Source organism: Lagenorhynchus albirostris, chromosome 8 (genome assembly GCF_949774975.1).
Source record: "Lagenorhynchus albirostris chromosome 8, mLagAlb1.1, whole genome shotgun sequence".
NCBI classification, from domain to species: domain Eukaryota; kingdom Metazoa; phylum Chordata; class Mammalia; order Artiodactyla; family Delphinidae; genus Lagenorhynchus; species Lagenorhynchus albirostris.
Genome location: NC_083102.1, coordinates 37,362,370 through 37,390,365, shown reverse-complemented (window position 1 = coordinate 37,390,365; position 27,996 = coordinate 37,362,370). Strand labels below are relative to the sequence as shown.

General features: G+C 37.0%; 1 protein-coding gene and 1 pseudogene across 1 annotated transcript in view; one reads left to right on the top strand and one right to left on the bottom strand.

Annotated features, from left to right (window-relative positions):
- Positions 1 to 27,996, bottom strand: part of IMMP2L (inner mitochondrial membrane peptidase subunit 2) — a 909,618-nt gene that overhangs the window by 812,720 nt on the left and 68,902 nt on the right. Inside the window, exon 4 of the mRNA XM_060156019.1 lies at positions 12,394 to 12,497. Coding sequence (XP_060012002.1) covers positions 12,394 to 12,497 — 104 coding nt within the window. The remainder of the gene's footprint in view (positions 1 to 12,393; positions 12,498 to 27,996) is intronic.
- On the top strand, positions 14,452 to 16,957 carry LOC132524929 (ras-related protein Rab-9A-like; annotated as a pseudogene).

The following is a 27,996-nucleotide window of genomic DNA, read 5'->3' as shown; positions in this document are numbered from 1 at the left end:
CTTAGGTCCAGACTTTTCCCAGACTCCCTCCCGGCTAGCTGTGGCGCACTAGCCCCTTCAGGCTGTGTTCACGCCGCCAACCCCAGTCCTCTCCCTGGGATCCGACCTCTGAAGCCCAAGCCTCAGCTCCCAGCCCCGCCCGCCCCGACGGGTGAGCAGACAGGCCTCTCGGGCTGGTGAGTGCTGGTCGGCACTGATCCTCTGTGCGGGAATCTCTCCACTTTGCCTTCCGCACCCCTGTTGCTGCACTCTCCTCCGCGGCTCCGAAGTTCCCCCTCCGCCACCCGCAGTCTCTGCCCGCGAAGGGGCTTCCTAGTGTGTGGAAACCTTTCCTCCTTCACAGCTCCCTCCCAGAGGTGCAGGTCCCGTCCCTATTCTTTTGTCTCTGTTTTTTCTTTTTTCTTTTCCCTACCCAGGTACGTGGGGAGTTTCTTGCCTTTTGGGAGGTCTGAGGTCTTCTGCCAGCATTCAGTAGGTGTTCTGTAGGAGCTGTTCCACATGTAGATGTATTTCTGATGTATTTGTGGGGAGGAAGGTGATCTCCATGTCTTACTCTTCCGCCATCTTGAAGGTCTCCCTGGCCTCTTTATTAACTGATTTCCCCCCTTGATTTACTACAAATCTTTTTGTATGCCTTTTGTTAATAAATTATTTACCTTCTTTCAACTCAACACACTGTCACTGTTAGCAAAGCTTTCCTATTATTTCTTCAAGTTCTTACTGCTCTTTAAATATACTTTAGAATAATAAATTTTTAATAAACCTGGAATATTTTAATGATTCATATTTAATTCTATGGTACAATTTATGTGAGACATACTACTCACACTTAAGTATTTCCTATTGTATTGTCTTAGTACTCCACGGTAACTTTCCCGCAATCCAAATACACAAATCTTTGCAATGTAACTTATGACCTCTAAAAACCACAGTGAGCCGTATTACAATTATCATATCCGTAGCCAAATCAAACTGAGTCAGCCTCTCTGTCAGCAATTTCAAGAGCTATACAATTTTTAATAAAGTGCAACCTATACTTATTGTGCCTTCAGTAAATATCAATGTGACCTCCGAATGTGAGTAAACCTGTCACTAGATTATGCAGAGTTACCTTTCATAATAATGGGTCATTGAGGCGTCTCATTAATGTAAATAAACAATTACCAAAAAGAAAAAAAAAAGTATTCCTGTTCTTCTTGGAAAGAATGTTTTCCTTAACTCCAAAACACTGATAAAGTTTGGTGGCTATCGCTTTAAGCCCTTTCCTTTTCTTATCAGCCACAGACACATTTCCCAAGAACTGCCACCCCCTCTCCAAAACAGTGCCTTTTTTTTTTGTAAAAGGGAAAAAAAAAAAAGTGAGAAGGTAGCTACTGACCTTAGATCAAATAAGGTGATATTTAAGTTTCATTTTGAGATTTCTTCCACATTTCCGAGACCTAAGCTATGAAACAGAATATGGGATCTAGGATCATTTCTTTTCTAAGAACAAGTGCATAGTGTTGACTGGTGGGAAATGCATCTGAAGTTGACAAAAGAGATGGAGATAACCAGAACAAGATTAACCATTAGAGCCAAAAACTCAACTCCCAGAATAAACGACAAGAGATAAATAAGATTTCTATAGCTTTCTTATTTTGAATAATTTTAAACAGAAAGGAAAGGATTTTGTGCTCATCCTCTTGTAAAATACCCGCCAACTTTTAATTTTTTGATTTTCAATAATTTCAACCTTAATAAGCACTATTCATCTGATCCCTTTGACTAGAAAAGCTCTGGTGTTCAAAGTCTCCTTATCTATTCTAAAATTTCTGTTTAATGTACCAACATGGCTTCTCTTCTTTACAAAAATCAAATTTGACTCCAGCTTCAAAAGTATGGAACAATATTTTTTCAATATTCTGAGGGTTTGATTCTTATGTCCAGCTCTCTAACAATTCCATCTGGATTCTAAAACTATTTTCATGGAATTTTTTAAATGGAAGAGACCTTAGAAATCAACTAGTCTATACCTCTTACTTTGCAGGTGCTAAGACTTGACCCTAAGCATAGTTAAGAAAACCTCTCCCAGGTCACTCAGCCAGTTAATAAGTGATAACAGCTGAAAGTAGTAAGATTTCCTGAAGCCTACTCCTATATTCTTGCACCAAGGAACTGGCAGGTAGAGGTTTACAAATTTGTTTTATGTAAAAGAAAATTATAACTTTTAATTAGTTAGGCAAGTAACTTAATAAAAGTGTTTTTCAAATGCTTAATAAGAATCTTCTGTAAAAGTTCATATCCTTATACATTCTAACAGTAGTAGTACAACCGTTTGTATCTTTTCATTGCTTAACACAATTTTCTATTGCCACTCTAACAAATTAAAACAAACAAAGGGGTTTAAAATTAAAACAACAGCCATTTATAATCTCACCGTTCTCCAGGACTGAAGTCTGGCAGGTTCGGCTGGGTACTCTGCTTAGCGTCTCAGGCCAAAATCAAGCTGCCGGCTGGTCTGGGCCCTTATCTAGAGACTAGGGGAGAGTTCATTTCCAGGATCATTAGGTTGTTGGCAAAATTCAATTCTGTGTGGGACTGAGGTCCTCATTTCTTTGCTGGTCTTTGGCTAAAGGTCATTCTTAGTTTCTAGAGGCAGCTTGCTTTCCTCTGCTCACGGCCCCTGAATCTCCAAAGCCAGCAAAAGCACATCAAATCTTTCTCCCGCTTTGGATCGTTCTGACTTGTTCCATGGCATCTTCCTAACTTCCTCCTCTGCCTCTGCTTTTAAGGACTCCTGAGATTACGTTGGGCCCACCTGGATAACCCAGGCTAGCCTCCTCACTGACAACTGAAGGTCAACCTTAATTACAACCACAAAGTCCCTTTGTCAGTACAAGGTACAATATCTCATCATATTCACTGTCCTGGGCATTACGGCGTGGAATCTTGAGGACCAAAATTCTGCCTACTACACTTAGCACCTGTTTTACTAACATAACCTTAAAGATTTACATTTTTTTTAACAGATCCTATTGTTCAAACTTAACAACTCTAACAAAAATGTAAATTTTCACCCCTAACATTTATACGTCCATTTCCAGGAATGGCTCAGATTGGCCCTGCTTAGGTCCAATCACAGGGCCAGCTTCGTAGGGACATAACCAGTGCAATCACCCATGGGCCTGGACTCAGAAAAGCCCCACACTTGGGGCTTAATTAATGCTCTTCAGGTGCTATCTTGAACTTCTTAATACTTTGTTTTGTAAGTAAAGTCCTATAGACAATGGAGCATGTACTGAGGGTTTGTTTGAAAAAGAGTATATTTCTCTTTCATTTTTGCAGAATAGTTCCAACAGGTACAAAATTCTAGGTTGGGATTTTTTTTTTTCCTTTAGCACTTTAAAGATGTCATTCAGTTCTCTCCTGTATCCCCCCAATTGAAAAGTCGGCTATTATTTTTGCTTCTTTGAAGGTAATATCTTTCTTTTCCTTTTAAGAGGTTTCTCTTTTTTTTGGTTTTCAGTGATTTGACTACCTACCCTGTGCCCTAATTGTGGTTTTTCACTGTATTTATCCTGATAGGATTTGTAGTACTTCTTGATTCTTTAGGTTGATATCTTTCATGAGTTCTACAAAATTCTTAGCCTTTATTTATTCAGGCTATTCCCCTCACCCATGGCCTAGATATTTTCTAACTGACCTATCAACCAGTTCACGATCCTCCCCACAGCTGTGTCTAATTTGCTGTTAAACTCATCTATTGAGTCCTTCACTTCAGTTATACTAGTTTTCATTTCTAGAATTCCTTTCAATTCTTTTTCTAGATTCTGATTCTCTAATGAAATCCATCTTTTCATCAATTTTTTAATATATTGACTATAATTATTTTATAGCCCACGTCTGATAATACCAAAAGCTAGAACACTATGAGAATGTTTCTAATGATTGTTGTTTTATATTTTTTTAATCTTGGTCCTGGCTTGCGATAGGCATGGTTTATTTTTATAGAATGTCATGTACTGTGTTTAAAACTTACAGAGATTCTGCATGATGTCTCTTGTTTCTGGCAATGACAGAGAGTTAAAGTAAAGGAAGATCACCTTAAAATCAATTGAGTTTATCAGAGGCTGCATTTCAATTTTTGTAACTTAATAGTCTATTTCTAGTTCTCTGTAACTCCTAGGATGTAGCCCTTCAGGGGTCCCAATTAAAAGTTTAGAGTGTTTTACCAGGGTCCTGCATCTTCCTCCCTGAATTCTAGTTTGTGACCTCTTAGCAATGTGAAACTGCCAAAAATTACACCCAGCATCCCCCATCTTAGCTGCCGCTGCTTGGCTTCTCAACCTCACAGCCCGTACTGTCATTAAGTGACAAATAACCCAAGGTGAAAAGTGGCACTGAATACAGGGATCACCTCAGTGTGTTTCTCTTCACTCTGGGATCTTTGCCCTTTGGTAGTACTACAATGCCTGTAGATACTCTTTTTAATATAGCTTTCTCATTTTTTCAGTATGGGCCTTAGCTTGAAATAAACTAATCTATCATACCTGAAAGTGGAGATCAGATGTTGGTGATCTTAAGGGCTTCGCTTTATGTATGCATCCATATCTTACTGGTTCCAAAAGTATTAAACACAGGTTGACATACCTATGGGATAGTTTACTTTTCTGTGTTTTATCTTCTGCTTGAAAGCTAAACCATTTACTTCTTAAATTTTTCAATTATTTCTCTGTTAGAATTATTATTTCAACTTATATTCAAATGTTTCTCCTTAATAGTTCAACCTGACTCCTTATGTATAACATAAAAGGTGTATTTGGGAGCATTTGGGAGCACCTTCATTGTAAATGCTGTCTTGCACTTTTTTTTTAAATAGGGTAATAGTGTTCACAGAGACTGGATTTTTTTCACAATAAGTTACGTAAGTACCCACTATTTCAAAGAATGCTGCATGTATAACTTTGTTCTTTGACAACTTCTAGTCGTCTCTCAAAGCATATAAGATTTATGAAATGGGCTGAGCAGAAGCTATGGATATCTCCTATAGTTACATTGCCATAAAATCTCAGTAATCCAAAATTGAAATTTATCATCACTGAAACATTTCTATACTATAATTTGAGCCTGAACTAAGAAAATGTTTTATTGTATAATTAAATGTATAAAAATTGTGAAGGCAGTTTATCCTACTCAAGAAAGGAAATTGCTTTTAAGGACTACCTTAAGGGCACCAACTTTCTGTATGCCTCTGAGGAGTATTTATAAAATCAGTTTAATCTATATCAGACAATAGCAACAATACTTACACTATCTCATTTTTTAAGTATTATTTGTAAATATACTTTGTAACGAATGCAAATTATTATGTGTAATTTAAAGTGCCAAAAACTAAATCTCTCATCAAAACAAATTGCAGCCCAGGATTTCACTCTCCAGCATTTTTACTATCAATTAAAGACAAAAAACAAAAACCTAGGCACTTCTTCCTACCTATAGAACCTTTCTTTGAAAGTCATGTTATTTCTAAATTTGTGCTCCTGAAATGTACGATATTAACTACAAACAAACAAAAAACAAATTTGGCTCTAAACCAAAAAAAAAACTAGGAATAAGTATAGATAGACTAGTATCACACTACTAATCACAATTATGTTCTCCCAGCTCAACAGATTAACTGGCTTTTAATACAATTATAGGTCATTATTCATTATTATCATTGCCCTGGGCATTTGTTTCAAAACATGAATTTCGTATTTTAGCAGACTGCAATTAATTTCCCTTGGTGGGTCAAGGGACCTTTAAAGATTTATAAGCACTCAAGACACAAAGGAACTAGCACCTTTCCCCCGCCCCCAAGGGCTCTATTCTATTTCATCTATTTCCCTGGCTCAATTCTTCATAACTCTTTGCTCATATTTACTGCTACAGACGTAGCCATCACAGTCAGAAAATGGCAATTAGTCTAGCGTGTTGCAAACCAGCTGTCAAAACTGTATGCAGACTGTATGTTCGTAATAAAGTATTATTGCTACTAATAAAGAGACATTTCAGGAACCACTGTATCAGAAATTTCATTACAGAAATGGGGATAATCTGATAGATGCAGAGATACAAGGGTCTGCATGACTTCTTTGCTAAGAATGAGTAAGTATCCTCAACCAAACCATCACCACAGTATACAGAGGCTTTATAGTTTGACAGTAAAGAACACTGGATTTGATGGGAAGCCCTTCAAACCTTCGCTCTTCCATTTACCAGCCAGCTGTACGTTCACAAGCAAGTTAGTTTACCTCTCTGTACCTCAGTGTTCTCATCTATAAAATAGGAATAACAACAGTACCTACTTTACTGGGGTTTATTTTAATGAGGATTAAATAAAAATGAATGTAGAACTAAGCTCAGTGACTGGAAAATGATAAAGTCAGTAAATATTAAAAACTGTTGTGAGGCACATGAAAAGATGCTCAACATCACTAATTATTAGAGAAATGCAAATCAAAACTACAATGAGGTATCACCTCATACCAATCAAAATGGTTATCAACAAAGAGTCTACAAACAATAAATGCTGGAGAGGGTGTGGAGAAAAGGGAACCCTCCTACACTGTGGGTGGGAATGTAAATTGGTGTACTCACTATGGAGAACAATATGGAGGCTCCTTAAAGAACTAAAAATAGAGCTACCATATGATTCAACAATCCCACTCCTGGGCATATATCTGGAAAAGACAAAAACTCTAATTCAAAAAGATACATGCACCCCAATGTTCATAGCAGCACTATTTACAATAGCCAAGACATGGAAGCAATCCAAATGCCCATCAAGAGACAACTGGTGAGATATACGTAAGAAGATGTGAGTAGAAAGATACACACACACACACACACACACACACACAAACATACACATACACACAATGGAATATTACTCAGCCATAAAAGAAGAATGAAATATTGCCATTTGCAGCAACATGGATGGACCTAGAAAATATCATACTGAGTGAAGTTGTCAGAGAAAGACAAATATTATATGATATCACTTACATGTGGAATCTAAAAAATAATACAAATGAATATATGCAAAACAGAAACAGATTCACAGACATAGAAAACAAACTTATGGTTACTAAAGGGGAAAGGAGGTGGAAGGGAATAAATTAGGAGTATGGGATTAATAGATACAAACTGTATACATAAAATAGGTAAGCAACAAGGATTTACTATATAGCACAGGGAACAATATTCAGTATCTTGTTCAATATTCAGTAACCTGTAGTGGAAAATAATCTGAATCACTGTGCTGTGTACCTGAAACTAACACAATATTGTAAATCAACTATACTCCAGTAAAGAATAAATAAATAAATGATTTTTTTAAAATAAAGGGACTTCAGTGCTACAAGAAAAAAAATATTGTGGTTACTTTTTTTTCTCTTTGTAGATTGCATGTCTTTTTCCCTTTCCCTTTGGACTTGATCATCCCAACACTCTCACCAACACAGTGTTTTCCTGTCTTTGGGAGTCTGCTTTGCTTCATAGGAGATACATCAGTATTTTTCCACCTCAGACTTTAGGATCTCATCTTAGTTCACCTTAGAAACACTCCAGGAAAGCAGCAGTGTACAATGGAAAAAGGTTTAGACACAGAATTTGTCCAACTGAAACGTAATGTGTATCACATAGGTAATTTCAAATTTTCTACAAGCCACATTAGAAAAGGAAAAAGAAACAGGTGAAATTGACTATAATAATATATTTTATTTGACTGAATATATCCAAAATATTAACATTTTAACAAGCGGCAGTAGCCACACTTCAAGTGCACAATAGCCACATATGCCTACTATATCAGGCAATAGAGATTTAGAGTCAAATGGACCTGGATTCAAATTCTAGCTCTGCCAATTACTTGCCATTTACCTGCCAAATCTCAGTTTCATCACAGTAAAAATAACTATGTCCACAAGATTTAGTGTATACAGAAGTAGCAATATAATGTTGTACATATGAAACATATGTTATAAACCAGTTACCTAAATAAACAATAAATTAAAAAGTAAATATGTCTACCACCCACAAAAATAAAATAATAACTATCTCCAGATACTGTTATGAGAATTAAAATGGCATACACAAAGCACTTAATGCAAGGCCTGACATACAGGGGTGCTCATTAAATGAGAATTCCCTCACCCTAACCTTCTACTCTAAAACTGAATGCTGGCTCAATATAGAATATTCTGTGCCCTAGCCTTATTTCCTTCCCTTCTACCCCTACTACAAACTATAGCCTTTTCCCCCACCTTCACAGCTCTACCTCCTGGCTTCCTATCATCTATAAACTTCACTGTGTGGACTTTTAGAAGCCATGGAACCTCTTAGTCATGACCTAAGTATGTGGTCCTAAGAAATGAAGAGAGCTGTGCCTGAAAACTTCCTTCTCCTCTGACCCTGTCTCATCCATCTCCCCAGCAGTTGCCACTGCTGCAGCTTCCCCGGCAACTGCCATCAACAGCAATGCTTCCTCACCAGAGACAGACTGACCCTCCAACACTGAAAAGGATCATTCTACAAAACAACTGGCCAGACCCTCCAAAAGTGTCAAGGTCAAAAAGATAAAGAGTGACCAAGGAACTGTCACAGATTAAAAGAGACTAGAGAGACACGAAAAATAAAAATGAAATATAGGATTCTGGGTAGGATCTTGGTATAGAAAGAGGATATTAGTGGGAAAACCAGTGAAATTCAAACAAGGTCTGTAGAGTAGTTAATAGTATTATATCAATGTCAATTTCCTGGTCTCCATAATTGTCCTGTGGTTGTGCATAATGTTAAAATTAGGGGGATATAAGATGAGTAAGGTCTGAGGAGCTAATGTATAACATGGTGATGATAGTTAATAACACTGTATTATATAATGAACTTGGCTAAGAGAGTAAATGTTCTCACCGTAAATAGGTGATGGACGTGTTAATTAACTTGATGGAGGGAATTCTTTCACAATGTATACATATATCAATTCATCCCAGTGTACACTTTAAATATATTACAATTTTGTCAATTCTACCTTAATAAAACAGAAAAAAAATTAGGGGTATATGGGAACTCTCTATACTATTTTTACAACCTTTCTTTAAGTCATTTCAAAGTGAAAAGTTAAAACACTTTTAAATGTGATTATTTGAAACTTTATTATGAAGGAACCTCTGTCCCAATGGATGGTAATTGATGTATCATTATAAAATAGTGCTACTTATGCTAAGTCTATGGCAGTAAGGCCATCACACAGGTTAATGAAAAGTCGATTCCAAGGTATAGAAAATCCACCTTAATCACCACTATTAGTTTGCAAATCCACTAAGACAGTATGATGTCACCTACTTACACTCTAACACTGTGGACTTGATGACAGCAAATAATGTTTTGTGCGACCAGTAACGTTATCAAACAAATACACCGTTTGATTTAACATTACTGAATAATGTGCTTAAACAGTAGCCCCACTGCTACCAACAGAAAGAAAGTGACAGGAAAAGGAAGAGATGCAAAGAAGCGTATTCCAATATGCACACTTCCCCCACCCAGACCTTCGTTGGTTTAGGAAACGGGCCTTGGTCAATAAGCTCTGAAAGAAATTTCTTACAATAGAAGTCTGCTCTGCTACATCCTGTGTTCCTGTAACATGAATTAGCTCATAGGCAACTGGTGAGAAAGAATGGAGAAAGAATTTTCAGTATAAAGCAGAAGCTGCACTGGTTCACATCTGATTTGCTTCCCGGATCATTAATGTTTTGCCTCATTAATAATAACAGCTGAAGGCTAAGTACACTAAAGGCAGCAAAGTAAGAAGGAATCAGTATTATACATTCAACCTTTCTCCTAGAAGTGCTTAAAGCAAGGTTAACCGGGATCTTTGTTTTCATTAAAAAATAAAGTTATAAATAAATAAATAAAACAAAGTAACACAAAACAATGAGCTGAGCATACATCTCTGGGATCAGTACATTTTGTACAAAGCTTGCAATCTTTCCTCTACTTGCAACTTCTGGTAATAATGCCCCTGGCCCTTGTAAATATAGATAGCCTCAACCCTTCCTTATATAGTCTTCCATCAAGCTACCTTCACCTTTTTTAAGTAAAATCCGACATTTACTGCAGTGTTTATTTATTAGAAACTTCATATGTCTTTTAAATGGTGCTATTGGAATTGTTGTTATTTTCATTAGTGCTCTGGTTACAAACATGCATAAGCCCTAGTAACTTAAGTATGAATTTACGAACTACGTTTTCCAGAAATGCATATATAATATTATCATAGAAATGCTGCATACTCTGAATACATAAAACGCTGTCCGAGGATAATTTAAAATATAAACTGTCAAACTACCTTGTTTCCAAATATTACTTATATATCAATAAAATGTGTTATTAATACCAATATTATATTTATCATATTTTATATTTAGCCATAAATTCAAAATTTAGTCATGCATTTCCGTATTAGTCACACATTTCTTACATAGATAGGATATTCTAATGTAAGGACATGTGTCTAGAAAGCATTTTTGTTCTAAAACTAAAAAGATACTTTAAACAGTGTCTTTTACTATACTACATCATGCTAAAGAAGATTTTAGTATAAGACTTTTGGTTCATAAAAAGAAAGCAACAATTACTGCTTAATGATTATTTGTTATTAAATAACATGATACCAATCACTAAGCATTCTTATATGTAAATAGTTCCTGCTAGCAACAAGCATTATGAAAGAAAATTTGTGTTATTTGTACATGACAGAGATATAGCACAATTAACTCATTAAAAATACAGTTCAACCGAAGTAGCTACAATTCAGTATATCAACCTTAATTTGAATACACTATTTCTGAAATTAATTTATATAATAAACATCAATTACTTTAATATTTACATAAATGAATAGTGTTCTCTTTTTTACATAGTCTATGATATGCTAGGGTACTGTTATGGACCCATGCAACCCTGAATTTTAAGGAGCCTTTTTTTTTCCCAACTACCTATTCAAATTCACTTGGTTAGAGATAGTCAGTATGTTTCTCAGAGAAAAAAGTTACTGCACGATTGTCTGCTTATAGTGTGACCTCTTTCACTTGGGTGGGTATCCTCTACACCACTAAGCGAGGATGTAACCTTGTCAAACCAAAGGCAAAAGAATAATGAGTGCACTAACCCAGCATGGAAAGGTTGTTAAGGAGGTTGCAGAAACAGTTCCCTGAATGACAAAATAAAAGTATACTCCAAAGAGTAGGTTAATATTAAAGAAAGCACTCAAGAACATGAGAAGCATTTAATTCCCATCCTCAGATGGCTGCCATACAAAACTTCACTCAAATTTATTTCATTAGTTACTTACCAGATTTACTTAATATGTTTTCCAATCTTGGTAGAACAGGTTTGACTGAGACACATTTAGAAAATATCTACTTCCACAAAGTACTAGCCAAAGGTAAGTATGAACCAGTAGATAACGTTTTGCTTTTACCAATTATAAATTATCACCCAACAAAAAACAATCATTCCAATTCAAGAATCAGAACTATAAGTTGGAAGTCTTCACCAAACAGGAGGATTTTTACTATCACTAAACAAGTAACAGTAATTGCTACATTAATTGCCACCCCAAAGCACTAACTGGCATAACAGGGAATCATATTAAAACATTTTTATAAGTAGCTGAAACCAGCAGAAATTAGGCAAGTTCTGTTGCAGTCTTCTCAATGTAAATTTACTTTTAAAATAAACAAACAAATCTCAAGCATGTACTAGGACTATCATTGTGTCAGTTATGTACATTTTGACATTCCTTTTCTACACTATGAAATTTTTGTTCTGGACCAGTCTTAATACTTTAACAGAGAAACAGTGCCACCTTTTGGTCCCATACAAAAGCCTCCAATCTACTAGTCTTCCAAACTTCCTTTTTTCAGTTAAATTACCGATATATATAAATGCCACTGAATTTCATGTCACAATTATCATCATCTAGAAATATTTTGTAGCTACACAAGCTAATAAACCATGAGAGTAACTTAACAGTTGCTTCCAAAATGTGGAATTTCAAAATTACCCAAATACCAAGTTCATGTACTCTAGATCATCAATATAATGATTTCTAATCAACGTTTCATTAAACACGTTCTACCAAATCCAGGTATGTCAGTCAACTGATATATTTTAAGTATAAAAGAAAAATCCTTTCTTATAGCACTGTTACATTTCAAAATTGATTTTGAAAAATGCATTATATCAATATTTTAAATGGACCTATTAATTAAATAATTGACAATATGGTATAAACAGTGAATTACTAGTTAAATCAGATAATTATAAATAATCTTATATATGAATATAGTATGTTTCTGATTTACTTACACTAATGACACAATGTCACCACGTTGTACTTCAAAATTCCTCACTTTCCAGTGGTTCAAAAGCACCACATCAGATGACTGGCTTCCCCCAGGATTCAAAGAAGGCTAAAAAATAAGATGAAAGAGACACATTTATCATTTGTATTTTTCATTCTTCATGGTTCCTTGCACTTCATAGCTGTAGTGCAGTGCAATAAAACATTTCCAATATGGTAGCTTTCAACAAATTGCTGTTCTAAAATAACTGCAAATGATGAGTTTTCAAAAAGGCTCGTTGGGATTCTTCACAGAGAACCAGAAAAAAAAAATACATTACCAATACTTATTTGAAAGGAAAACGTGCTAGATATTCAAATCTTTACTAAACTCCAACAAAGAGCATGGAAACCCTGTAAGAAGAATTAAAAGGAAAAAATGAATCAAACCTCCCAACATAATATTCGGATAGGATCTAATTCCACAGTAAGTACACATTATCGTTCCATCTGGAGAAAAGAAGAAATAATCTCAAATCAACCAGGAAAACACCCATATGAAGAAGTAAAGGGACCAGAAGAAACGAGTGATGGGATAATCTTGGAAAATATGGGAATTTGCCAATTTGACCTCTCTTTTCTCCAGAAAGCATGCAACAAGGGTCCTGGCTCCAGTTTAAGCCTAATAAGTAACCTTCACCTTAGGATTCAGACAAGTCTAGATGTGCCTAAGGATTGATGGGGCAAAAACTGAGAAACATTTCGTGTAAGAATTCATCTGAAGGTCAGGAATCATCTAGGCATAAAAAACTGACTGAGGAGCCATAAAGCCAACATACCTGTCACCTGGACAGGGGTGCAGAAAAAGCCAATGGATATCAAGTCTGAAACCTGAGGGTGGACAAAAGAATGAGAAAAAGTAGGAAAGCTTTATCACCATTGACCCTCCAGGGTCTCTGAGAACGTCATAGGGGAAACAGCAATTTCTGCGGTGGTGGGAAAGGTACCAAACCACAGCTGAGGCGCTCCACCTTCACAGATGGTGGCCGCAAGAGGAGACACAGCCACAGCAACCAGGGCAGGAGCGAGGAAAACAGTGCATGCCAGACAACAGCCCATCCCTGGAGCAGTAGTGACATACTCTTTTTTAAAGATTCCTGGTATTACTTGTAGGTTCTACAAAGCAGATGTGGGCAAAGCTGTGGATATTTTGCATGGGGGCTATTATCATGATCTTATTTTTGACTCCCCAGATTTTTTGTGGCCAAAAAATATTGGTTATCCTTGGGGGTCTCAAACCCTTCTACAGCTTCTGCAACTCCTTTATGTGATAATGCCTAAATATCTCTAACTTTAGTTTTGAATTCCCTGCTAATCATCACTTGACTATCTGACATAAAATTCAACATGATTAAATGGAATTTGTCATCATTTCCTACCAAAACAATTTTCTTCCTTATTTTCTTACATCCTTATTTACCATTTTCCCAGTCAACCAACTTAAAATCTTAATTATCTTTTTACTTCATATCCAACCAGTCACCAAGCTAAAGGGATTTTCTTTTCATAATATCTTTCACTTATGGCCCATCTTGTCTCCTCTCTACCATCATATTTCAAGCACCAGTCATCATATAACTTCATGCACCTATACTAGTCAGTCTCTCACCTCCAACTCAAAAGTGCACGATTCTATTTCTTTATAACTATAAAATCTTAAGTTACTTAACTTTATTATACTCCAATTTCCTTACTAGTAAAATGGTGATATTTAGTAACTATTCTCTAATTAATAATTAATTAATAATAATAGCCAATATTTGCCGAGTACTTACCACGTGCAAGACATCGTTCTAAGGGCTTTACAAATATTAACTTATTCGGTGAGATCATGCATTTAAAGTGCTTAGAATAGTTCTTAGCGCATAGTTAAGCTCTCAATAACTTCTATTATTGATATTACTAAATCACAACTTTAATTAGAGGTAGTTTTGTACGCTTTCCCCAGGTTCCTCCTCTGGCTCTATCCCTAATAAGGAACAGAGCTGATATGGCAGGATAAATCCAAGGGGCTTTGTTGGGCCATGGTGCTAGGGTATGGAGCTTTTGCCATCACACAGTAGGGTTAAGCTGAAAGTCACGCTTCCATAGGGGTTTATTCTTTCTCACCCATATTTCCCATTCATATTCTCTATTTCTTCCTCTCCCTCTCTGTCTTTGAGTTCTGTATCTTGCAAGTCCTTTCCCCTTATTTCTTTGTATTTCTCTTCCTACATAACTGCTGTCGCAAAGGCGGCCTGGGGGAGACCACCTGCACATAAAGAGAAAATCTCCTTTCTACTGCACTTGCTCTGGGTCCATTTCTTTTCCTTGCCATCAGAGTAGTGAAGAACAGAAGTTATTTAATTATTTCCAACTGCTCTTCCTTAGTGTCTTTTATTGTTTTTCAAAAGTTTGTGATTACAACTCTTAATAAGAAAGACATTTTACACTTTACCCAATACACACATGCACAAATACACACATCTGAACAAAATGCCACAAAATAATAATTACCTTTACTTCATACACCCTGATATTTTCTTTGTCTCTTAATCCATATTTTTAAAATTCTGTCTATAGCCAACCATATTAATTTCCCATCCACTATTATTGATTTGCAACCTACAAATCAGTTGTAGCCCACAGTGCTAACATCATAGCTTTAGATAATTCTTCTTTAACCATTATCCCATGAAGGCTGCTTTCTTCTGGAATTCTACCATCAGTTCTTTCATCTCTGCTTTATATTATTTCCTTAGAAAAGATCATCAATATTCTCAGTTGCAAATACCACCCATATACCTATGACTGTTAAAAGTGAAGTCCCAAATCACTTCCTCCTCTATACTCAATACATAGCACAGCATACTACAACACTTCGCATACTGTGATGTCAGTTTTATTAACCTGTCTCCACATCTAAACAGGAAGCACTTTATCCATTATTGTGACCCCTAGTTAAATTTATACCCTACCCCCCAACTGCATTTCTGAAATTCTAGAACATAATTCTAACTGGTTGCTGGGCATCAAATTTGATCAAGCCATTCCCCTACTTAAAATCCTTCACTAGCTTCCTGACACTACCAACATGACTGTCTTCAACATAAAAATCAAGAGACATATGATCTGCAGGACCCTACCAATCCCCACCTACATAGTTCCTACAAGTTAACACTAAACCACAAGCAGTGCTCCCTATACACAGGTTAGTTCCTCACACTCCCAAGGCATCATCTAAGCAAAATTCCTGCCTGAAATGTTTCCCCCTCTTTCCCTCTTCCCACAATCTGTTTAACTCATACTTCAAAACAACACTTAAGGGCCCCACCCCGTCGCCACGTTGTTCCCTCGGTGCTGGACGGGAGCAACTGCAGTTGGACCCGGGCAGTGCCGCCGACGCCTCCTGCGCGCCGGGTCCTCGACCTTCTCTCTTTCCTCTCCGCACCCGGACGGGCTGGCCCGGAGCTCCCCGGCTTCCTCCGTGTGGCCGCGAGAAACTCCCTGCACTCCTATAATGACCCTGGCACAGTGGTGAACGGCTTTTCCTGCGGTCCGTGCCCAAGTGGATCTTCCCGACAGCCCTAGGGATAATGATGATATCTGAACTGAACAATTAAGGGTTCTGCAATCAGAGATGTTGAGATTAAAAATGGCAGGAAAATCTGCTTTTTAAAGTAATTCTCCTTGGAGATGGTGGAGTTGGGAAGAGTTCTCTAATGAACAGATATGTGTCTAATAAGTTGGATACCCAGCTCTTCTATACAATAGGTGTGGAATTTTTAAATAAAGATTTGGAGGTGGATGGACATTTTGTTACCACACAGATTTGGGACACGGCCGGTCAAGAGTGATTCAGAAGCCTGAGGACGCCATTTTACAGAAGTTCTGACTGTTGCCTGCTTACTTTTAGCGCTGATGATTCTCAAAGCTTCCAGAACTTGAGAAACTGGAAGAAAAAATTCATATATTATGCGGATGTGACAAAGCCCGAAAGCTTTCCTTTTGTGATTTTGGGTAACAAGGTTGACATCAGCGAGCGGCAAGTGTCTGCAGAAGCTCAAGCCTGGTGCAGGGACAACAGCGACCATCCTTACTTTGAAACAAGTGCAAAAGATGCCACGAATGTCACAGCGGCCTTTGAGGAAGCAGTTCGAAGAGTGCTTGCTACCGAGTATAGGTCAGATCACTTGATTCAGACAGACACAATTAGTCTGCACCGAAAGCCCAAGCCCAGCTCATCTTGCTGTTGAAGTTAGAGAGGTTGCCCGTGCGATCTAACCAGCTCATACACTTGCACAGATAAGCACAGGGTGGAGACGAGAATTAGTGTTTGCAGCGATGGATCATGTACTCATAAAATTAAACTAACCATATTACTGCCTTGTTAGTGGGCGGGAGAAGGGACACATCCACTCACAGGAGACTCTATTTACTCAGTAATGGCACCTTATATTTATAAGTTGTAATGGTTGTCTAATAATGTTTAATTTAAATATGTATGTTACAGAGCTAATAAATGAGATGACCAAGACTTTATAATTAAAACAAAACACTTGAGTGTTCTAGAAGTTACTGTTTTTTCCCTGGGAAAATGGAGAACTACTTTTTCTATGTGTATATTTTTATATAATTAGCATTCTGTTCCTGGTTCAGGGAAAACATGTCCTAAAGCAATAATGTTAGATATTAAAGATTAAAATCCAGAAAAAAAAAAAACTTGAATTCCATGAGGCAATCTCATAGGAATTCTTTCCTATCATTCCTTATCTCTCCTCCCCATTCCCATCTTCAGTCTCCATTAGGTGATCAAAACTCCCAAGTTCCCCATCAAAACCTGTGACTGCTGCTATCATAGCAGTTTTAAGCACATATTATAATTATTGGATTCTCTCTCTCTCCAAGAGTCCATAAGCATTTTGAGAATAGATTATTTCTTATGTCTGTGTTCTTGATACGTGGGCAAGTAAGGATGTTAATAAATTTTAGTGGAAAGAATTTTTTAAAAATCAATTAATGAAATTTCCAAAGACTCCCCAAATCAACATGCCCAAAACAGAGACCATATTCCATCCTAGCCCCAAAATATACTTCTATACTCTCCTCCTTAGTTAACAGTATCACCACTCACCTTATCCCCCATACTAGAAAACTCTTGAGTCCTTCTCAACTTCTCTCTCCGAGTCACCTATCACCAGACTTTCCCTCTTCCCAGAATGCCTTTTCCCTACTTGGAAAAATTCTGTTTATCTTTCAAAGCCCAGCTCAGATGATGGTGACTTCTCTGTGAAGCCTTAAAACAAAACACAACAAAACTTGAAGTTCCCTTGCAGAAATTAGGAAATTACATCCTGGTGCTCCATGGTTAGGGACCGAATAATCCCTATAGACTCAAATCTTGACACTTGCATTCATCTTTCCCTTACAGAATCAATCATCTACCAACTTTTCTAATGTTAATTGTTAGAACCAAAAGGTAATGCATTGTAAACAAAAGATTTATGTAGGGGAAAAAAAACCCAGAAGGAAGCACGTCTAATTTCAAGAAGTAAAATATTAGAATCATTAGTCAACACCTGGAAGACCTTGTTTGATTTTTACAAAGGAAACAATAGTTTTCTTTTACCTTTCCTCTCCTCCACAAGGCTAAATTAATCATTCCCCCACCTGTGCTCCCTTAGCAATTTAGGTAAACTTCAGGGATAGCTCTTAAAACCTTATTACAGGTATCGGCCTATACATATGACTCTTTCACTGTAAGTTTCTCAGTTGCAGGAACCATACTTTATTCATTTTTGTATGCCCAATCCCAGAACAGTGGCTGGAAAATAGTATTTCTATGCTTTGAAGTTTAAAAGATTAAAGGTGTTTGAAAGCATATTTAACTAAGATGTTTCCCAAGCAATGTACATTATCTAAACAATGTATACATCTCTTGGACTTCCCTGGTGGCACAGTGGTTAAGAATCTGCCTGCCAATGCAGAGAACACGGGTTCGAGCCCTGGTCTGAGAAGATCCCACATGCCTCAGAGCAACTAAGCCTGTGCGCCACAACTACTGAGCCTGCGCTCTGGAGTCCATGCTCTGCAACAAAGAAGCCACTGCAATGAGAAGCCCGCACACCACAATGAAGAGTAGCCCCTGCTCGCCGCAACTAGAGAAAGCCCACGTGCAGCAACAAAGACCCAACTCAGCCAAAAATTAATTAATTAATTAATTTTTAAAAAATAAACAATGTATACATCTTCCAAGAAAATATACTCTGGATGAGTAAGTTCAGTAAGAAATTTTTTGTGTTGCATCAAGTAGGCAATTTAAGCATTAGGAATAAAGTTGGGCAGTGCTTTATTAGTAGCCATAATAAGATAATGCTAATCAAAACAGAATAAAATTTTCTTTACAATTCACTTATAAATGTAAATAACACTTATGAATATGAATAACACTTTTCATAAAGAGAAACTTTCTGTAACTGGGAAACTGTTCCTATAGCACTATAAAAACCACAGTTGTTTGTACTTCAATTAAAATTTTTAAAAAAATAAGTACACTTTACTTCCTGAGTTTTCTAAAACAACTTTTCAGAAGAAAAATAATGCACTAACTTCAAAATGAAAATTTTATATAAGAAATGAAGAAAACTTCATTTGGATGATGCAATTTTAGAAAAATTAGTAAACCATGTTATTTCTTGGAAATTTTACAACTTGTTTTTCCCTGTGGAAGGGCAGTTTGCTTCAGACAGAGAAAGCAATCTTTTCAAACCAAAGGTATACACATGAAATCTAAATTAAAAGTCATAAACTTTGGAAACCCAATGTAACCAAAGAGTCCATATTTTCTTGTCATGTTGTTAATATTTTAAATCCTAGATTCCCAGAGATTATGTCAAAATTATAACCAACTGAAAATAACAATGTTTTCTGAAGTAAGAAACCTCAGAGAATATTTAATCTAGGAGTTTCTTTTTTTGTTTTAATTGAAGTATAGTTGATTTACAATGTTGTGTTAGTTTCTGGTATATGGCAAATTGAGTCAGTTATATATTTTTTTCAGATTATTTTCCATATATATAAAACTGAATGTATTCTTACTGAATATAGTTCCCTGTGCTATACAGTAGGACCTTATTGTTTATCTATTTTGCATGTAGTAGTTTGTATCTGCTAATCCCAAACTCCTAATTTATCCCTCCCTGCCCCTTCCCCTTTGGTAACCATAAGTTTGTTTTCTATGTCTGTGAGTCTGTTTCTGTTTTGTATATAAGTTCATTTGTATCATATTTTAGAGTACACATACGTGATATTATATGATATTTGTCTTTCTCTTTCTGACTTACTTCACTTAGTATGATAATCTCTAGGTCCATCCATGTTGCTGCAAATGACATTATTTCATTCTTTTTTTATGACTAATATTTCTTTGTGTGTATGTGTGCGCACACGCACGTCTGTGTGTGTATATATATATATCTCACATCTTCTTTATCCATTCATCTGTTGATGGACATTTAGGTTGCTTCCATGTCTTGGCTATTGTAAATAGTGCTACTATAAACATTGGGGTGCATGTATCTTTTCAAATTAGAGTTTTCTCCAAATATCTGCCCAGCAGTGGGAGTGCTGGATCACACAGCAACTCAGCAACTCTATTTTTAATCTTTTAAGGAACCTCCATACTGTTTTCCATGGTGGCTGCACCAATTTACGTTCCCACCAACAAGGTAGGAGGGTTCCCTTTCCTCCACAACCTGTCCAATCTAGGAGTTTCTACCTGTATCTCAAAATGTGTGACTGTGTCAGATGTTCCTGCTTGCAGTCAAAGAGATTTCCAGCAGCAAGGGGGAAAACACTGCTAGTCATTGGGATTACCAATAAAGAAGAAAATAAACCCAAAAGCAGCTCTGCCCTTCTTTACTTCAGTGATTTACATTCTCACACAATCAATTCCTTAGCTTCTACTGTGGAGCACTAGGATTAAAAATCAAACAGCTTAGATAAGTCTTTTGGACTTGTACACACTGTTGTACTTAAAATAGATAACCAACAAGGACCTACTATATAGCACAGGGAACGCTGCTCAATGTTCTATAACAACCTAAATGGGAAAAGAATTTGAAAAAAATAGACACATGTTTATGTATAACTGAAAAAAAGAAAGAAAAGAAAAAAAAAATCAAACAACTTAGATAAGTCTTTTGGATAGCCCTTGCTCTAAAGACAGAAAACTATGTTCAAAACTGGGCTCCACTTGCTTACTAGCCAGATTACCTGAAACACACTATTTAACGTTTCTAAACCTGATTTCCACATCTATAAAGTGGGGATTGCAGTACCACCCACCTCATAGGGTTCTCATATGAGAATTAAATCAGAGGATCCAGGAAACATTCTTAACAATGCATGATACCAGTCAACAAATAAGATGATAATGATGACTACAGCAACAACAGGACAAAGGGAAACAAAATCAAGTACAACGTCCTTTCCATAAGATTCAAGATAAGATTAAGCCTTTGCTTATTGCCCTGAATGTTTTTCCTTTCAAAAACTGGCATACCTTTTTTTATTGCTCTTCACTTTATTGTGCTTCACAGATATTTTGTTTTTACAAATTGAAGGTTTGTTTCAACCCTGCATCAAGGGTCTATCAGCTCTATTTTTCCAACAATATATACTCACTTCGTGTCTGTGTGTCACATTTTGGTAATCCTAGCAATATTTCAAATTTTTCATTTATGATACTTGTTATGGTGACCTGTGGTCAGTAATCTTTGATGTTGTTATTATAATTGTTTTGGGGCACCACAAACTGTGTCCATATAAAACAGCAAATTTAATCGATAAATGTTGTGTGTGTTCTGACTGCTCCACCGACTGGTCATTCCCCCCACTCCGGCCTTCCCATTCCCTGAGACACAACAATATTGAAATTAGGTCAGTCAATACCCCTACAATAAGTGTTCAAGTGAAAGGAAGAGTTATACGTATCTCACTTTAAATCAAAAGCTAGAAATTAAAACCATGAAACTCAGATTGGGACTTGAACCCACATTCTTTTAACTGAGATCATACACCTGGTCTCAGGACTTACTGAAGTTCAGGTTCTTGATGTCTCATGGCAGAAACAATTCAGTGAGAGACAAAGTGATAGGTAAAAAGTGGATTTATTTAGAGAGAAACACACTCCATAGACAGAGTGTGGGCCATCACAGAAGGCGAGAGAGGCACCAGGGTATGGGGTTGTCAGTTTTTATAGGGGCAGGTAATTTCATAGGCTAATGAGTGGGAGAAGTATTCCAGTTATTTTGGGGAAGGGGCAGAGATTTCCAGGATTGGGCCACTGCACACTTTTTGATCTTTGATGGTCAGCCTCAGAACTGTTATGGAGCTGGTGGGTGTGTGCATTTAGCATATGTTAATGTATTACAATGAGCATATAATGAGATTCAAGGTTCACTGGAAGTCAAATCTTCCACCATCTTGGACCTATTTGGTTCTAATCAGTTTACATCGTGTCTTCGGGCTATGTCATTCTTTTAAAGGTTGTGCCCTGCCCCCTTCCCTCCTGTTTCAAAATGATTAAGCTTAGTGACTAAAGGACGTGGAAACCCAAGAAAAGCTGAAAGCTAGGCCTCTTAGGTCAGTTAGCCAAATTGTGACTGCAAAGGAAAAGTTATTGATAGAAAGTAAAAGTGCTACTCTGGTGAACACACAAATGATAAGAAAGTGAAACAGCCTTATTGCTGATATGGAGGAAGTTTTAGTGGTCTAGAGAGAAGATCAAACCAGCCACAACATTCCCTTCAACCAAAGCAAAATCCAGAGGAAGGTCCTAACTCTCTTCAATTCTGTGAAGGCTGAGAGAGGTGAAGAAGCTGCAGAAGAAAAGTTTGAAGCTAGCGGAGGTTGGTTCATGAAGTTTAAGGAAGGAAGCCATCTCCATAACATCAAAGTGCAAAGTGAAGAAGCAAGTGCTGATGTAGAAGCTGCACAAATTATCTAGAAGATCTAGCTAAGATAATTTATGAAGGTGGCTACACTAAACAACAGATTTTCAATGTAGATGAAAGAGTCTTATACTAGAAGATGCCATCCAGAACTTTCATAGCTAGAGAGAAGTCCATGCCTGGCTTCAAAACTTCAAAGGACAGGGTGAGTCTCTTGTTAGGGGCTAATGCAGCTAGTAACTTTAAGCTGAAGCCAGTGCTCAATTACCATTCTGAAAATCACAGGGCCTTAAGAATTATGCTAAATCTACTCTGCCTGTGCTCTGTAAATGGAACAACAAAGTCTGAATTACAGCACATCTCTTTACAACATGGTTTACTGAATTTTTTTTTTTTTTTTTTTGCGGTATGCGGGCCTCTCACTGTTGTGGCCTCTCCCGTTGTGGAGCACAGGCTCTGGACGCGCAGGCTCAGTGGCCATGGTTCACGGGCCCAGCCGCTCCCCGGCATGTGGGATCTTCCCAGACCAGGGCATGAACCCGTGTCCCCTGCATTGGCAGGCAGACTCTCAACCACGGCACCACCAGGGAAGCCTGGTTTACTGAATATTTTAAGGTCTGTGGAGACCTACTGCTCAGAAAAAATATTCCTTTCAAAATATTACTGCTTATTGACAATGCATTTGGTCATCGAAGAACTCTGATGGATGTATAAGACTAATGTTGTTTTCATGCCTGCTAACACAACATCCATTCTGCAGCCCATGGATCAAGGAGGAATTTCAACTTTCAACTTTTTTTTTTGTCTACTATTTCTACTATTGATAAAGAAACATACATGCTGTGGAAAATAAAAAAAGAAATTGCTAGAGCCACCCCAACTTTCAGCAACCACAACCCTGATAAATCAGCAGCAACAACGAGGCACAACCCTACACGAGCAAAAAGATTATGACTCACTAAAAGCTCAAAAGCTGGTTAGCAATTTTTAGCAATAAAGTATTGTTTAATTAAGATATGTTCATTGTTATTTTTAGACATAATGCTATTGCACTTAATAGACTACAGAATAATGTAAACATAACTTTTAAATGCACTGGGAAACGAACAACAACAAAAAAAGTCATGTGACTTGCTTTATTGTGCTATTCACTTTATTGCGGTGGTCTGGAACCAAACTTGCAATACTTCTGAGGTACGCCTGAACTAAACTGGAAGTCCTCAGGCTGCAATTTTTACCACCATCACCCCCCGACTACTAAATTCTTGGTGCATTGTTTCATTTCAGCTAAGCAAATAAAGTAAGCATACTTCTATTTTGGATCTCAATTGTTCTGCCTCTAGGAAGTAATCCAGATGAAATTTCAATGTGCATAACTATTGAAAAATATCTTCTAGCAAACCATAATGCCTGGGCTTCCCTGGTGGCGCAGTGGTTAAGAATACGCCTGCCAATGCAGGGGACAGGGGTTCGAGCCCTGGTCTGGGAAGATCCCACAGGCCGCGGAGCAACTAAGCCCGTGCGCTACAACTACTGAGCCTACACTCTGGAGCCCACAAGCCACAACTACTGAAGCCCGTGTGCCTAGAGCCCATGCTCCACAACAAGAGAAGCCACTGCAACGAGAAGCACGTGCACCACAATGAAGAGTAGCCCTTGCTCGCTGCAACTAGAGAAAGCCTGTGTGCAGCAACGAATACCCAACACAGTGAAAAATAAATAAAAATTTTTAAAAAACCCAAAACATTATACCCATTATGTTTTTAAGTTTCATTTTTAAAACATACATACATATATAAATAAAGGTATACAGTAAAAAAAAAATCTTAAATTAGCTCTGGTTGATGAGATTATAATTTTCTTTTTCTATCTTTTTTTTTCGAAAAACTTTAAGTTACATTAAAAAGAGGTTATATGCTTTGCTCTGACCTAAGTACTATATCATTCACTCTAAGAAAGACAATGTAAGTCAGCAGATTTCAACAGATGTTAATAAATTATGTTAAACCTTGAAATGGCAGATATCAAACCTGCTTTTGAAACAAATATAACACAGGAGTTGAGTTTTAACGTTCTCTCTGATCAATCTGACGGATTTTTATTTCTCCTAAAAACAAATATTATTGTCAAGGTATCCTAAATTCTCAGCTTGTGTCTAAGTTCAAATCATATGACAGTTTGGGGGAAATATATGTCTTGATTTAGGAAAATATAACTCCCCTAGAGAATTAAACAGAGACATGATAGATTTCTCACCTTGTAAGATTTAGCCACAGCCAAATAATAAATGATATTATTATGGTTTTGATTTATTCTCTCATTCACTTTTTAATTAAAACAAAAGAAGTCCATAGCCACAATTCACTACCTATAGTCTACCAATAAAGCCCGGTTTTAACCTCACATCTTTGGGAGCAGTACTGTCAATCTTTTCAGACCTATAACAAGCACTACCCGCCCTGACTATATTCAATCTAAAATGTTTAAATAGTATTTTGTGCTTTTCAATAAGACAGTCCCCAGTGGCAGCCACAGGAACCAACAGCAGCCCCCAGACTTTTTTGGAAGAACCATTATTTTAGAGAACTGATTGGTGGGGTGAGGTGCGGCAGAGCGGGACTGTTAAAGTAAGAGAAGAAACAGAAATAATACTTCATTGTAAACTTTCTAACATTGTAGCACTAGCCAGCAAGCAATGAGGTACATGTAAAACAAGTATATTCTGATTACAGAACAATTATTATTATTACATGCCATACTTTTGAAAAAACATGCATAAAATTGTGTAAAATGTCATCTTCCTTCTCTTGCTATTCAGGTGTCTTATTGTTTGCATGGCTTCTAGAGTTCTCAGACTTGTCTTACAAGGTATGCATAATAAAATGGACTATACTGTACCCAAGTCTGCATGAAGCTTTAAGTTGGAAGTGGAGCATTCTTTCCAGGTGAAGGGTACTTATTATCCATAGCCCTGAATACTTGACCCCCTACAATGACCATCCATCTAATTCAAAAATTATTCAAACTTTTGACCTCAGGGCCCTTAACCTGGCAAGGTGATTAAAACCTAGACTCACACATACATACTCAGTTACACTTGAGTGCTAAAGGGAAGAAATTCATATCATAAAGCATCTCAGGAAATGTACACTTATTCAGTCCTAGTTACATATGACACTTTATTAATAAGTTTAGAATAATGGGCTCCTCACACTTGCTCCAGCTTCCAGAAGCCCCCACAGGAGCATGTGGCAATACCAGGAAGTCCCCATTAGAAACCTTCCCGCTTCACAGAGTCACTTTAGAGCTCTGGCCTAGACCAGTCACTCCACCTTGACCAGATAATCCTGGCAGCCTCTCTCTGCTCACACATGTAGACTTTGGACAGGTTTCACATGAGCTGGAACAGAGATATATTTTTATATGCCCAACTTAAAAGACAACAAAGGATGCCTTTGTTAAGGAAGTGAAGTTATAAAAATTAATTCACGCTTTCTTTTACTCATTCATTCCTTCATTGCTGAAAAACTCCTGAATTCCAATTCTGCTAGGCATTGTGCTAGGCAATGGGATTCCTCACCCTTGAAAATCCAAATATGATTCGAATCACATTTTAGTCAGAGATTTAAGAGCCTTTTAAAAAATATTCGCTTTAAATTGAGGTGAATATTTTCTCATCCTTTTGATATTTCTGCATGAAGTTTTATTCACTGAAAAATAATTTGTATTTCTGTAGATACTAAATTTCTTAACTTTTTTTAAAAAGCCTTTAAAGCTATATTAATAAAATTTTTAAATGGACATATACCATTTTAATTTAACTTGGAAGAATAATGAGTTGCTAATTTTTCATTCTTTAGATTATATTTTCTATGTATATATAGGGACACATCAAAGTTTTACAGGCATTTGTAATGAGGTGGATAGACCTAGAGTCTGTCATACAGAGTGAAGTAAGTCAGAAAGAAAAAGACAAATACCGTATGCTAACACATATATATGGAATTTAAGAAAAAAAAAAATGTCATGAAGAACCTAGGTGTAAGGCAGGAATAAAGACGCAGACCTCCTAGAGAACGGACTTGAGGTTATGGGGAGGGGGAAGGGTGAGCCGTGACAGGGCGAGAGAGAGTCATGGACATATACACACTAACAAACATAGTAAGGTAGATAGCTAGTGGGAAGCAGCCGCATGGCACAGGGATATTGGCTCGGTGCTTTGTGACAGCCTGGAGGGGTGGGATAGGGAGGGTGGGAGGGAGAGAGACGCAAGAGGGAAGAGATATGGGAACATATGTATAACTGATTCACTTTGTTATAAAGCAGAAACTAACACACCATTGTAAAGCAATTGTACCCCAATAAAGATGTTAAAAAAAAAAAAAGTTTTACAGGCACTCTCATATATTGCTTGTACAAATAAAAATCTTTACAAACTATCTGAAAGGTAATTTGCCAAAATGTATCTAAAGTGGTCTTATCCTTAGGCCTGGAAATGTCATATTTAGAAACTTATCCTAAGGCAATAATCAAAAATATGTACAAGGATGCTCATATTATTTATGATAGGTGAATAACTGAGCCAACTTAAATACCAATAATAGAAAACTGATTAAAATAGTAATGGTTAAACCATATTATATATGGATACCAGAAGCCATTAAAAATCACACTGCAGAGAAATATTTAAGGATATTTGGATATGTCTGGCAAAATAAATTAGATGAAAATGTGATAAATGGAAAAAAACAAATTGGTGTGATCCAGCTTAGAAAGGGAAGGGAGAAAGGGAGAGAAGGAGGAAGGGAAGGAGGAAGGAAAACTGCAGAAAGGTATGAGAAGAACTTATAATGGTTTAGAAATGCAAACTTTTAGTCAAAAGTCTGGGCTTAAATCTGTGTAATCTTCAACAGATTAATCTCTCTGCTCCTGTTTCTTCATCTGTAAAATGGATTAGTAATAGTACCTTCATCATAGGATTTCCGGAGATATTAAACAAACTATTATATTTAAACTGAATACTAAACTATAATGCCTGGAACACACTGATCACTCAGTACTTTCTAACTATTAGTATTATACAATAACATCTTAAAGTAATTAATTCTGGAAGGTGATGTAAATTATTTTTATTTGTGTATTTTTCTATGTTGTCCAAGTTTTCTTCAATCAAAATGCAGTGCTTTAGAGAGAATGAAGCAATTAACTTTTTAAAGGAAAAAAAGCATCTGATTCTTTTTTTTTTAAATAGAGGAATATCTAATTTTATTTATACTTTTTCACAATTTTATTTATTTATTTATTTATTTATTTTTGGCTGCATTGGGTCTTCGTTGCTGCACACGGGCTTTCTCTAGTTGCAGCAAGCGGGGGCTACCCTTCGTTGTGGTGCACAGGCTTCTCATTGCGGTGGCTTCTCTTGTTGTGGAGCATGGGCTCTAGGTGCACAGGCTTCAGTATTTGTAGCATGCGGGCTCAGTAGTTGTGGTTCATGGGTAGAGCGCAGGCTCAGTAGTTGTGGTGCACGGGCTTAGTTGCTCCGCAGCATGTGGGATCTTCCTGGACCAGGGCTGAACCCGTGTCCTCTGCATTGGCAGGCAGATTCTTAACCACTGCGCCACCAGGGAAGCCCCAAGC